General features: G+C 36.4%; 1 protein-coding gene across 2 annotated transcripts; it reads left to right on the forward strand.

Moving 5' to 3' along the window:
- Window positions 1-3,735: 3,735 nt before the first annotated feature.
- LOC131436979 (cleavage and polyadenylation specificity factor subunit 5) lies at window positions 3,736-7,053 on the forward strand. Of its 2 annotated transcripts, none has more exons than XM_058605997.1 (7): window positions 3,736-3,885; window positions 3,943-4,112; window positions 4,184-4,322; window positions 4,392-4,517; window positions 5,134-5,299; window positions 6,526-6,640; window positions 6,709-7,053. In XM_058605997.1, exons 2-7 carry the CDS (start codon window positions 3,988-3,990, stop codon window positions 6,728-6,730), a joined length of 693 nt encoding a protein of 230 aa, XP_058461980.1. In that variant the 5' UTR covers window positions 3,736-3,885; window positions 3,943-3,987; the 3' UTR covers window positions 6,731-7,053. The 2 variants fall into 2 exon arrangements, with proteins under 2 accessions (XP_058461980.1, XP_058461979.1); XM_058605996.1 differs by having other exon boundaries at window positions 3,954-4,112.
- Window positions 7,054-15,031: the final 7,978 nt, after the last annotated feature.

Consider the following 15,031-nt stretch of genomic DNA (forward strand, 5'->3'; position numbering starts at 1 on the left):
TCCGGTATTTCTGGGTCGTCTAACTGTCGTTCCATTTTACGAATTCGTTCCCGAAGATTTGATATCGTGTCATTCGAATTTTCGATCTGAATGTAAGAGGAAAGCAAATCTAGTCTGTGATTTTATGTTACTGCGTGTACTTGCCTGCCGCTGGATAGCACATGGTCTAGACATATTCTTGGATAATGGCATTAACTGATTAAAATAATATGTCCAGATTACTCTCACTTTGTTATTAACATTAGTTACAGACATATTGAAGCTAATGTTGTTTTCATGCCGGTAAAGAAGACTGATGATTACCCTGTAGATGAAATTATTCAGCTTCATATACCTATACACTCAAATAAAAATTCACGTTCGGTTTACTTGAAACTTCACGTAAAATGTCAAATTGAATATTTTACGAGACGCAAATAAATGTTATGCGAAGATCCCCTAAAATGAATAAAATCATCACAAGGTTTACGTGAATTGACCAAACATCAAATAATTTCCGGTGAGAAAACTTCGATTTTGAAAATGGTGGGTCCTTAGAGTGTAAGTAGTTGCGAGATTTTTTTCAAGTTACAATTTTTCAACACAAAACAAAAAAAATTGCGATTATATTTAAAATTAATCACACACACGCACACACACACACACACGAACACGAACACATACTTTTGAATGAATACGAATTAACGATTCTCGTTGTCACTTGAATGAATTCGAAAGCTTCCTCAAACAAGTGCCAGACAATGAAGAATTCGAATTTTTGTGATTATCCGTATGTGATACGATAAAATGTATATCATTTTAGTTTCGAACGGTATGTGTATTCGAACATCGTTCGTATGAATGAAAAGACCCGCTCTTGTTTAGAGACGAATAGATGAAATGCAGTGGTTTGGTTTCGTCAGTTTAAACATCTATTTTAGAAACTAGCCAGAAGTTCAACCAGACTACAAATTTATGTTAGCGTCATCCAGAAAATGAGTATATACTGAAAAAATGTACAAAGTTAAAGGTTCGATCCGAAAACATCCTTCACAATTGTAATGAAAGGAAAAATATGTGCTGTTCAATTTATTTAAAATTCGTATCACATATTTTCTCACAACTAATAAGTTATACACAGATACTCTTTTATTAGTCGTGTAATCTCCCATTTCCACTTTATATTAACATTATAATAATTCTTAAAGTTTTATGGCATTTAAAGAGAATCACACTGAATTGATATAAGGTGGAGTTAATGTAGGTATATAATGTGTTGTGGTCAATTGGGTATACACTAAGGTCTTATTTTACACGGTTTTTCTTTGCACGGCTTTTTAAAACACAACTATTTTTATATGGATTCCGAAATTCATACGGTTTTTATTTACGCGGTTCTCGCAATTTGTTTGCAATTGTCATTTTGTTTAAGAAAATTTTTGAAAAATGGAACAGGTTGTCTGTAAGAAAACGATTATGAGAGCTAATTTGAATTTTGAACGTTAACAAAAGTCACGGGAGCAGTGACTGTCGTTCCATAAAGTGATGAATCAGTCTTCAGATCTTCAATCCCTGTCGAAAATTACACGACAACGTCTCCTTCGCTCAGTTGTGGTGTATGATATATTGTCATTGATATCATCGAGAATTGCGTAGAGTTGAAGAACTAGTCGGATTTACTAATCTCTTCAACTTTTCATCATATCGAGTAGTATAGTATTTTATACTACTTTGAGTGGTATAGCTCTAGCAGTATTATGATTTACGCCGATAAAATTAGCTGTTTCAGCATGACACATAGTAATACCTATTCTGATTTGATTCGTATTCATCTCTATGGATTCTCCTTCTTCAATTCTGTCGCTGCGTTAATAGATATTTATTAAATACCCATGTCTTCCCACTCAGTTTAGTTAAAAATGACTATTAAGATCGTTAGTGTTTACTATACTTCGCACCTTCGCAATTGAAAAGAACTTTTTCTCAAGCTTTATTTGTAGTGAAAGTGTTGGGTGGTGTTACCAGCACTTCTTTAGTCGAACGTTCTAACACAGAGAACAGACATTCAAGCTAGTACAAAATTTTTCAAAAAAGTCGTGTAAAGCATACAAGTAAAAATCCGTTAAAAATCACCGTTGCGTACGACTTTGAACGCATGAATTACTATTGTATGAAAAGCGGCCCTTACACGAGTCATTAAAAATTTCTTTACTAAAAAATAATATCATTTTAATGAACGTGTATGGTGCAGTAATGACGAGTTTTCTATCAAAATTAAAATACATCATTACTTAGTCATCATTAAAATAAAATAATTCTCGTGTAAGGGCCGCTAAAGAGCCCATAAGGGATGCTTGAGCTGCTCGAAGCGCCTCTACAGAAGAGTTGCTACATGGTGATTGCTTTTTAAGACAACTGTAAAATTTCTTACACAAATTGAAATCTCTACTTGGATGTCTGTTTTATGTGGTTCTAATTTGTACCAACGTATGACCGTTCTTATGAAAATTCGTAATGTATTATACATACAAATGACATGAGCCATTTAGACTAATTTGTCTTTCAGACAACGCGTCTCCTAAGTATTCTAATTAAAACTTGTCATTCAATGTGATTCGGTCAACTGTGTTTCAATTGAAATCCATGTGGAAAAATGTGACAGTCATATGAAATTTATATAGAATTTAGAGGTAACGATGTATCTTATCGTTTTGATGTGCATTTCAGATGAACGTAGCATGATTTTCACTAAACATCAACAGTTTTTATACTAATTTTAGGAGTTGATTGCATATTTTCATGAATTTCATGTGTTGTCGCTCAAGTATTGTCGCTGCAGTAATAATCTGCAATTCGCTGGACAGTTCAGCGCAGCGACGTTGCCGAGCGCCGTCAGTTGAACTGCCATTTCCTGTACATCAAGTGCTAGAATCATGTTACTTTATACATATTTTGTTGTCTTGTTTATGAACCACGTGCTTCAATATAAATGAATACATTATCTTGCCTCCACTATCGAAGCACATAACGATGGAACATCACTTTCTGTATGGGCTTTAAGTTGATAATGTATGTTTAGGAATGAAGGGGTTTGACGCTGAACGTTACAAGGGAATGAATTTTCGTACAATTATGAGTGATTAATATATCGCATGACAGTCTACATACCATTGATGCACAGTTAACTTCGCTGGATCAACATAATCAGGCGAGAGAGAAATCGCTTCCAATTTTTTCCTGCATGCATAATTGAGGTTTCTACGCCCGATGAAAAATGAACGGCGGTCCTAGTGAAGAATGGGAGGCCAAAACGTTCCCTGATGAAAGCAAAACAATATGTGAGAGCGATTCACACGTAGCATCAGGCGACTATCACAGGCATGGAACGGTCACGGAGCAACAATATTAATTGTAAGCAATTCATATGAAGGGACACTACGTCAAGTTCACGGAACATATTAACGTCGGGTACGTGTGCAATATTCGATTTAATAAAATAAATAAATTAATCTTTACGTCGACCGAAGTTGAAAGATTGACTAAATCGTGTTTAAGGCATGCGTTTCCTGATGAAAACAAACCAATCTCGTTTGCATTTGTGGTTGTAAGTGAGCGATCAAAAAGCCTAGTAGTGAAAGTTCAAATGCTCTGCACATGATGCTAGCGTGCAAGTTATTTTCAGTGTACGTTGGATTAGGTGTTAAATTTTAGCCGTGCATGTTTTCGGCTTCAGGATTTCTTCTTTATCGACAGCATAGCTGTGTGTCAAACACTAACACCTTTTTCAGTCGAGAACAATAAAAATCCAAGCCGTATTGGCAAAAGTGTTGAAGCATCTTATATTTTCGCGTTTTTATCGGTTGAAAACAATTGCGAACGGAAACGAAAGTAAAGTTTTACTTGCAGGTATAAAACATCGTGGAAAGGGTTGATTTATTTCACGATTCGAAAGGTTCAAAACAGTTTTTTACCAGGAAGCCGCATTATTAGGCGAGTAGAAAAATTAAGATGGCAGCCCAATCCATAAATAAGACTGGCTCCGGTTGGCCAAGGCGAACAAGCCAAGGAACAATGAACGACATCAGCAAACATCAGGCCAATCAATCAATGACTTTAAATCGGACTATCAATCTGTAAGCTTCGTTTCGTGTCGCGAGATAAACAGTGATCCGTTAACAATAATTGTTAAATTACCCATTTACAGTTATCCGCTGACGAATTACACATTCGGAACCAAGGAGCCACTCTTCGAAAAGGATCCATCTGTTCCGGCACGGTTTCAAAGAATGCGAGATGAATTCGACAAAATCGGAATGCGCCGCTCAGTAGAAGGAGTTTTGCTGGTTTGTAATTCGAAGTTTTTCGCGATGTTTGGACATTGTTGCTAATTATTCCTCCAAAACGCGCGACAGGTTCACGAACATGGTCTTCCACACGTGCTTCTCCTGCAACTTGGTACCACATTCTTCAAACTGCCCGGTGGCGAATTGAGTGCCGGCGAGGATGAAGTTGAAGGCTTAAAACGATTACTCACGGAGGTAGGTGATAACCGGTGAACCGGGGTTTTACTTTCCTTTCTCCCGTAGCTTCAGAAAGTATTTAATCTAAGGGAAGATTGTATTGACTATTGATCGATTAAATGAACACCTGTAATTTGCAATATGTTTTGTAACATTGCGAGAAAATTGTAAACTATGTTTAAGTAATCAAAAAACCGAATTGATTATACAGAGGATTGTAAAAGCATTGAAAAATGTTTTCTGTAGACCCAATTACTGTATAATCCAGTTTGCTAGAAAGGAATTATATTTAGCCGAAAGTGAACACCCTAGCTAAACTGTTCTGAAATTGTTAACAATTCCGTCACTTAATTTGCAGCGAAAAGATGTTTTCTATTGGAATATTGATTGTATGTAAGTTTGTTAATGTTTTCGTTTTCTATTTTATCCTATCGTTTATATTTCTGCAAAAAACAAAATGCAATAAATATTGTAACTTCCCGCGTGATGCATTTTCGAAAACAAAAAAAAATCAAAAAACTTGAAACAATGTGTCTGCACAAAAACCGGAACCGCACACAACGCGACCAATTTGTTACAATCTTCACCAATTTCGCATTACGTATTATGTGTGTGTTATGTATGTATCGAATAGACTCTAGGCCGGCAGGATGGCGTCAAGCAGGACTGGATCGTCGAGGACACGATTGGCAACTGGTGGCGGCCGAACTTCGAGCCACCGCAGTATCCGTACATTCCGCCGCACATCACGAAACCGAAGGAACACAAGCGCCTGTTTTTGGTACAGCTGCACGAGAAGGGTAATGTTGAGAATAAATTCTACTTTTGTAAAATTAAACTTTCTTCCCACAAAGCCAGCAGCGCGTGTGTTTGTGTGTATACTTTTGCATTTAGATAGGCTGGTTGTGTGACAGTTTCCTACACCCGAAGAGCCGTTACCAAGTCAACGGTTCTCCTGTTGTTTAGCGAAGACACATTGCGATGTCAGTAGAGTTAGCGCTTTCGATTATAACAGTTGGAATTTGCACTTGACAAATGGTTGGGAAACTGTTATACAACTAAGTAAGAGGATAGTTTTAAACCGAAAACTGAAGAATGGTTTCTTTCTGTTAATTGTTACTCCGTTTCTTGTTGTAAAATATTATTAACTTTGTTGATAGCAAGAAACATTTCTAGCGAGAGGTATATTATAGAGGATTTATATTTTTCCCAGTGGGTTGAGTTGCACTAGACGTTTTACAAGATTGTTTAGAATTGTTTCAGAGCGTACAAATTTGTTTTTCTGCCGTTATTATCGTCGGTTCTCAAAACAAGACATTTGTTAAACTGCTTCCCATAGTAATTGTTTAATGTTAACCTCCACATGCGTTATGTTATTTCAAAACAAATGAACAATTTTAACACAGTTCAGGTTTAATATCGAAAACATTTCCATCTATGTTTCCATCTTAAATAATTATTAAAGCAGTTGCTTTGGTTCATAAGACAGTTTTTTTTTCTCTCTCTCTAATCGATCAGTTTGAGCAAACTGCGACTAGCAGTAAAATTTTATGTACCCGAGCATGTTCAGCTTAGACCCGAAACAATGTTATTACTGTTCCCATAATTTTGTATCGAATAAGATAGCTTTACTCAGTTATCAACTAAATTTCATTGTGTATTAAACGCAATTATCGTGAAGGTATTTAGGTGAAATTTTAAGCATATCACTACTCGAACTTGTTAGTTGTTATATCTATTAGGAGGACCTTGTAATGTATCACGAACACTTGGTTGGACTTTATGTAAAATATACTTCTATCGATATGACGATATACATCATAATCATGTCCCGCAACGACAGCTATTTGCTGGTACGTGTAAACCACAGATCAATGTTATACCAAATAGTTACGATGTAATCAAAACCAAAATAAACAGAAAACAATACCGAAGAGAAAAAATCCTTTAGCTGTAAGGTTCTTTTGTTTGAAACCTTGATCATGCTCACACTGACTAACTCACGTTGCCCTTCCGATTTCCACAGCCCTTTTTGCCGTACCAAAGAACTACAAGCTAGTAGCGGCCCCACTGTTCGAGCTATACGATAACTCTCAAGGATACGGACCGATCATATCATCGCTTCCGCAGGCGTTGTGTCGGTAAGATTTTCGTTACGTTTTCTTGTTCGACACCACTCCCTAATCCTGTGCCGTTCGTTTCCGAACAGGTTCAACTTTATCTACATGTAAACCGACGGCTTCCACGGGGACTACAACGCGACCGATCTCTCCCGGTGCTGACGCGGCAACGAACTGTAATTTATCCGAAAGCGAACTGACTGGTCCGCACAGAACAAAACTCATAACTCTTATGCAGAAATGCAGCATCTCATACGTTTGCAATTCGGGACAAACGAATTTATATTTTGAAATCGTTGAAAACAGTTGTATTAATCCACACATCTGTTCGCGTGACGATGAGGCGAGCGCGATATTTTTTAGCACATAAACAATCTGTCACTTACTGCTGAATAATATAGGCGAATAAAATACAGAATGAGTATAGAACGAAATGCTTTTCGTCTTGAAATCCGTGTAGAATGTTGAGAAACTTGCGTGAAATGATTGGGGCTGTATTCTACGAATGGCTTGGAAAAACTATAAACCTCATTCCTCTGTAAACAAGCAAAACTCTCATTGGTCAGTTAAATGGGAATCGACTGTTCATTAGGGTGAGACAGGGCAGCATGGAAAAATCTTGTTTGAATCCACCTAGTGGTGTTATCATGCCTCTCACATATTACTAATACTTTCATATTACATCAAGATTCCTTAGAACAACTTAATAACGGAAAGTACGTTGGTTAGAACAGCTCAAAAAGTTGATACTCAATAAACCTCTTACGGTTAAAACGGGAGAGGGATAAACAGTACAAGAAGTTCTGGAGAACTAACAATGATAGTCACTGGAGTTGATATACACAAGCACGAAATATTTATTCACGGACCCTGAAAATACTAGATATGAATACATAAAGAGGAAGATCGATCAAAATCAACAAAACAGCAGAGAGTTATGGAAAATTCTCAAACAGCTTATCAAGCCTAAACATAGTGCATTGAAAAGTATAACTTTTAACGGTATAGAAGAACATACAGACAAATCATATCAGAAAAGTTAAACAGTTATTTCATAGTGTTCAACAGATCAATCAAAGTATTGAATCGGTAGGTAAACCTGTTGAAATAGCACAGCCGATGAATAACTATTGTAGACTTGATGGATTTCAACTTTTGAACAATTGAAAAATATTTGTTTTAATTTGGGAAAATCGACTGGTATTGACAATGTAAACTCAAAAGTGATACAGGATAATTAAATCGGACACGATCTACTGGATTTGGTAAATGAATCGTTGTACACGGGACACGTGCCAAAAGTGTGGAAAGAATCTCTGGTGGTTCCTATCCCCAAGGTTACTGGAACGGATAAAGCCGAGGAGTACCGTATCATTAACATGTTGCATACACTGGAAAAAATTCTGGAACTTTTTAAAGATCAGCTGATTAACTATTTGAACTCTAACAGTTTGCTAATACCGGAACAATCGGGATATCATAAGGTCACTCTTGTGAAACCGCTTTGAACCTAGTATTGGCAAAATGGAAGGAGAAAATCGAAGCCAAAGAGAGTATTTTTGCTGTGTTCTTGGATCTGAAGAGAGCCTTTGAAACAATTTGTAGACCTTTATTGTTGCAGACATTGCGTCGTTTTGGCATCGGGGGAATGGCACATGAATGGCTTGAAAACTATTTATGTGGTAGATCTCAAAAAACTGTTTTTAACGATGTAGTGTCTAGTTCGCTCGGTAATTCACTTGGTGTGCCTCAGGGAAGTGTGTTAGGTCCTATTCTATTTATTATGTATATTAATGATATAAAGCGAGTCTTACGTTTCTGTGATATAAATTTGTTTGCTGATGATACTGTTCTGTTCATTACTGATAAAGATTTCAATGAAGCTGTTGCGCATTTAAAAGAGGATCTAAGTTCGCTGGTTCGATGGTTGAAATTCAAGCAACTGAAACTAAATATCGCGAAAACTATATGGTTATTTCTTCTGTTAGCACCGGTTATGACGCCAATGTGAAAATTGATGATGAATCTATTGATCGCGTTAGAGAAATGAAGTATCTTGGAGTCATAATTGATGGAAAGTTGACATTTAATTCTAATATTAATAACGTCATCAAGAAGATTGCCAAATAGTACGGTATATTGTGTCGTTTGAGAAATGACCTATCGATCCATAGTAAGATTCTTTTGTATAAAACATTCATTTCACCACACATTGACTTTTACCCATCCATTCTGTTTCTTGCTAATAACACACAAATCTTGAGGTTACAGCGACTGCAAAATAAAATCATGCGAATAATTCTAAAATGTAGTAGATATACCACAGACTAACAAACAGGACACTCAAATTAGATTCTTCAATCATTTCAACGGTCATTTCGAATATTCATATTGAATCGTCACAATAAATTATTGGATTGCTTTGATAATATATTTAACTTTTTCGCGATGTTGGAAGGTAACCATTTATTTGACTCAACGTTGCTCATCTAGATTATTTTTTATTGTGTTGGTAGTTTTCACCCGAATTTAAGTGGCGGCAGACCAGAAGCAAGTAAATATTGTAACAAACCGGGTTCGATTTTGTATTGCGTTGGAGGATGAGAAGTAGGCACAATTATGTATATAGTTTTGGCAATATGTATTAAATCTGTATCCTGCATGAAATTCGCATGGACGTATACAAATCAATACATTACAGGTAATTCTGTATGAATAGCAACTCTGTTGGTAAATGAAAAAAATAAACACAGTCTAGATGACAGACAGGATGTATTTGATAGGGTAACGTGGCGACATCATGACATATGCGTATACTGTCCCAACTAAAGGAATATTCGAAATGACCGTTAAAATGATTGAAGAATCTAATTTGAGTGTCCTGACTGTTAGTCTGTGAACGTAATAATTCTTACTAACGAACGTTAGGTGATCGTTAGGTTGTTAGCGAAGTATTAGATAACGAGAATGGGGCCAACACTAATCTGAGTTCTTGTTTATCCGATGACAGGCTCAAGTCGCTCGCCCCGGGTTGGCTGTTCAATACGTAGGGCGCTGGACTTACAAACCGATTGTCGTATGTTCTCGAGCCCTGACCCGGAAGGATTCTTAGTGTCAGTAGGATCGTAGCTCTGGCCATGCACCGGTTCTGTACGCTTAAGAACCGGTTTCGATGTCTTTTGAAACAGAAGGTCAAATTTCACAAAAGGAATGTATGTTATACCAAGACCTTGCTTTGCTAAGGCGAGGTTATAGAATCTCATGTATACTTTTTAATATTGATATTGGATTGGTAACTAGATTATAAAAGACGAGGATGTACACGATTTAGTAAGATATGATCGTCTAAAAGTCTGTTTAATCACAGGTAACAGATATGCAGGCTCGAACAAATTCCTCAAAATCCTGTGTAAATTTCAAATTTGCTATACGTTGGAAACACTACTGCCACCTACTCGACTGTTCGTTGCGATCTTTCAAAACGTTCCACTACACTCTGGAACGATAACAAAATCCCCCTGCCTGCTATATAAATTTCCCAGCTGAAACAATTTTAACACTTATCACACGATTTCACTAAGTGATAAAGACAACTTTATTCCCATGTAGCATAAATTACACGAGAATTCGATCAGAATAAAACAAAAATAAACTTATCATTGCACTCAACAGGAAAACAAAAATCTAGCGTGAAGTGAATGTTGCACCTAAAATTGTGGCTCATGTGGAAGTGGCACCCAAATCGCCGTGTCGATCGTGGTGACATCTGTAAGTGTTCGCCACGCTGATTGAGCAAATTTTACACACAATTCATATGTGAGCCTGTATATCTGTTGTCTGTGGTTTAATGTTATTTATTATATGATTCAGAAACTGTTTGAATTTTCAAGTATGGTTACAAATATAACTGCATTGAAAATATGGGTATAATAGTTCAACACTAATAAAACTTGATTTCTTTGCCAGCACACGCACAGCAGTCTTCTTCACCACCGTCTTGTAGCATAAAAGCCTCACTGGACAATCCGGTTCCGCTCATCAAACAGTCGAATTTCCGCACTGGTATTGGTTTATAGATTGTAGAGCACGGACAGCAACATAAATTTCTTCCGTAGTATGGTTCCACCAGCTCTGCTCTTAGTTCATCATCCACCTGAAGTCGATTTCTAAGCAAATTGCACGTATTTTGGCTTAACTGATAGGATAAAATATGCAACAGTTCATCGTAGGTCAGGCGTCGGTTCAGACGCAAACTTTCTGCCAAAGCAAAAATGTAGTTCTTTGCCAATCGTAAAGTTTCGATTTTCGACAATCTCTGCGGTGTCGTGTGGTTACATCTAGTAACGGTGAACTGCTGGGGTAGAGGAACACAGCATCGCAGCCGGTCCAGTGCATCGTTTAGACCATGCATTCGGTTCCGTTCGCGTTGGTTCGCTTTGATCCGTTTGTTAATCGCACTGCCAGCTGATACACCGCAGCGTTTCTTCAGATTAACTTTAGCTACCGGGGTTCTCATTACTTCCGCTGTTTGTCGCCGATAAAATAGAAGTGATTAATTAGTGGTATGGTTTTCCACGCTAATGTATTTTCCATCTAATCTAATTTTCCCTGTCTTATCAGTTTATGGTACGATTGATGCTCGAGTTTGCTGATAACGCATGATTGGCGGATAGTTTGCATATATTTTATTGGGCTTATTAGAAGCAATTACAGCACACTTTGGTTCAATTTGACGAACATATGAAATTAAATCGATAGCATGGATATTTTAATTTCTTTATGGCAAATTGATTCCAAAGATCACAAACAGTTGAGTAATCAGTATGTTAATAAAATAAGTATTTTTAATTCTATTCTATGAGTTCGAAATATGTATGAAAGAAAAGACATGTAGTATTAACAGGTTTAAAGCAAATTTACAATATTTACAGTCCATGTAATTCGTTTTTCTAAATATAATTAAACATTAGTTTAAATCCCCGTTGCATTTAGTTTTGCCTGTATGAATTATTATAAGCTATTTGAAATCAGAATTAGAGTTGAATTTGTTAAATACATTGAAAACTGAATTTTACATGCCCGTTAGCTGAGCGACAAATTTATTGAGCGACAATTGGGTAAACAACTTTGATCTTTAGTTTAAAACTCATTTTATTCCGAACCAATCTCAAGCAATCTCACACAGTCCTTTTGAATCAATCAAACTCCCTTGAATAGTTTTTGATACAAATTGGGATCAAGCCGACTGGGGTACAAGTTGACAGTATCCACTGTTTACCAGCGTGAATGTAAATTTTTAGTTTTCTGGTTCTGTCAAATGGCTTCTTATTACTGTAACAATTTGGATGGACGCGGTTGTGACCTGATTGGAAATATATACTTGCTAGTCACAGTCTTAACGAATTTAATCAGCTTTAGTACAATCAGTTTGTGTTTTGCAATTATTGCTCTGCACTTTTGTGATTTATATCAGATTGTTCTAAACGATGCTTAAAAATATTTTATTATTTTGGCATTGATTCTTCGTGATTTTTTCGTCAATTCTACCAATATCGTTCCACAACCACCGTATTCGACTTATTTAGCTCCGTGTGACTTCTGGCTATTCAGCAATCTCAAATGACCGCTCCAGAGAAACCGTTGGATTTGACAACAGTCACTGAATCAATTTTGGTAGCCGCCTGGTGGCCATGGCTGCACAGGTAGCCAAAACGTTATGCGGGTAACTGTTTACAAATTGAAAAGAATATGTTAGTTTATTCCCAAATAAACTTTCTAGTTTTTATTCAAGTTTCGAATAAATATTTTTGGAAGCATCCTCTATCGATATGTTTTAAAATGTGAGTAGTATGAGACAAGCATCATTTCACCACTTTTCGTCTTACAACACTCAAATAAAAATTCACGTTCGAATCACTTGAAAAATCACGTAGAATGGTTTCAAATGTCAAATTGAATATTTTACGTGACGAAAATGAATGTTATATGAACATCCCCTAAAATGAATAGAGTCATCACATAAGATTTACGTGAATTGTCCAAACGTCAAACAATCTACGTGAATTTTCAGTGTGAAAAACTCGATTTTGAAAATGGCGAGCAGTGGCCCTCGAAGTGTAAGCACAGACTAACAGACAGGACACTCAAATTAGATTCTTCAATCATTTTAACGGTCATTTCGAAAATTCCTTTATTTATGACAGTACTCACATGTGTCATGATGGCGCCACGTTACCCTATCAAAAACATCCTGTCTGTCATCTATACTGTGTTTATTTTTTCATTTACCAACAGAGTTGTCATGCATGCAGAATTACCTGTAATGTATTGATTTGTATACGTCCATGCGAATTTCATGCAGGATACAAATTTAATACATATTGCCAAAACTATATACAGAATTATGCCTACTTCTCATCCTCCAACGCAATACAAAATCGAACCCGTTTTGTTACAATATTTACTTGCTTCTGGTCTGCCGCCACTTCATTTCGGGTGAAAACTACCAACACAATAAAAAATAGTCTAGATGAACAACGTTGAGTCAAATAAATGGTTACCTTCCAACATCGCGGAAAAGTTAAATATAAACGTGATCCAAAAACTTATTGTGACGATTCATTTTCAAAAATTTTGATGAAATCAGCCATCCCTGCAATCAGCTGATCGGTGTTGACAAACGAGGGGAAACCAACTAGTAAAAAGACTTTTGCGTAACACAAGGGGTGTACCGATAGTAAATAGTTCGCGCAGTACAATATAGGTGGAACTAGTGCATCACGAAAAATTATTTTTATAAGAATTTACTCATACTGTCATGTCTGTTAGTCTGTGGTGTAAGTAGTGTAAATATTTGCGAGAAAAGTTATTTAATTGAAATTTTTTACTCCATCAACTGGACCGAGTGCCTGCGTGAGTCCGGAAGTTTACCCGCTCCTGCCGAATGCTTCAAACAGGCCGTCGGTATGAAGCTAGAGACACTGGAACCATGTAATGCGACTTCAACCTGCATCGATAGTGTTGTGGGAGTTCTTGGATCTCGACTTCAGCTTCGGTTGGATGGCAGTGACAACAAAAACGATTTCTGGAGGCTTGTCGATTTGAGATACCACGACGTTATTAGTTGCTTTTTAAGCCATTGGAATTATATGACAATTTTATGAAATAAATGTTTTATATTTCATGGCATTTTTCATTTCACAGATATATATATATATCAAAATCTGAAATCTTCCTTTTGACTGCAACCAATATATAAAATAGTAATTTCTGGTATCTAAATTTGATATGAACTGATAGATAAATGTGATATGAACAGTACATTACATTTTACCTATGGAACACGTAACTTTTACTGGATTATGCATTAAACAGCTTTTAAATGCCAGTCCATTAAAACCTACGTGAAAAGTAGGGTGGAAAATATTCACATAACTTTTCACGTAACTATAATATGATTATTATTTTGAGTGAAGGTAATTTATTGCAAAGACACCATATTAACAAGATAGCCAGCTCTCACATTTCCCGAACAAATCATTAGCAACATTCATTTTTGCGAGCATGGTGCCCTCAGGCGAGTCCGCATCGAATCTAGTACACAGCAGTAGGGGAGAGAAATGTCAAATTCGTGCGCGCCAAAATAGCAGCACTGCACACCCATACAATTGTTGAATGTGATGCCGTGCGATGGCGTTGCTGAACTGAAGATTGATTTCGCTCCAAGCTGACAGGGTTTGATTTATTGTTAATTACTACACACTTTTTTTCGCTGAATTTCCGGAAAATAATTGTTGAGTTTTCAGCAATTGAAATTAAACAAAGAATACGTTTTTTTTAATTGTAAACATTCAATTGAGGATCAAGATTTCATTTTATTTTAGTATAAACATACAAAAAACACATTGACACATCGTTGGAGTTCTTCGACATAACTTATAATGACTTTCCGACAAAGAAAGTAGGATCTGCATAAAAACGCAGGTTCGAGTCCTGTCTCTGAGCGTATCTTACATAACGATAGCGTGCAAATTATTTTCAGTGTGAAAGAAAGGATGGAAGCTTTTTATATATAATCAACAATAATTTGTAGTTACATTACTGAATAGATCGTAGATTCACCCGTCTTCCTTTTGGACAAATTACATTTTTTATTTAATGGCCACCGGGAGTTTTCTCCGAAATATTTTGTCAGAAAATAACTGCGTAGTTCCAAGCGAAAATGTAAAACGTAAATGATAGATGTCTGGTCGAATTTCGGCAAAAGCTAACACATATTACAAAATTTCGGCAAACGCATTTGTTGACCTCGGGATAATTGTTAATCACCGCTTAGCTCAGCAGAAAATTTTGCTAAACCTCGGCAAAAAGATGTACTTTGCCGAAATATCAGTAAATCTATACTAAACGAAT

Source organism: Malaya genurostris, chromosome 3 (genome assembly GCF_030247185.1).
Source record: "Malaya genurostris strain Urasoe2022 chromosome 3, Malgen_1.1, whole genome shotgun sequence".
NCBI lineage: Eukaryota > Metazoa > Arthropoda > Insecta > Diptera > Culicidae > Malaya > Malaya genurostris.

Excerpts from the sequence above, each read along its gene's own strand:
- LOC131436979 (XM_058605997.1), top strand. The coding sequence starts at position 3,988 with ATGGCAGCCCAATCCATAAATAAGACTGGCTCCGGTTGGCCAAGGCGA. Across the intron at positions 4,518-5,133 it reads TAAAACGATTACTCACGGAG|ACTCTAGGCCGGCAGGATGG; the intron begins GTAGGTGATAAC and ends TGTATCGAATAG. Across the intron at positions 6,641-6,708 it reads CTTCCGCAGGCGTTGTGTCG|GTTCAACTTTATCTACATGT; the intron begins GTAAGATTTTCG and ends GTTTCCGAACAG.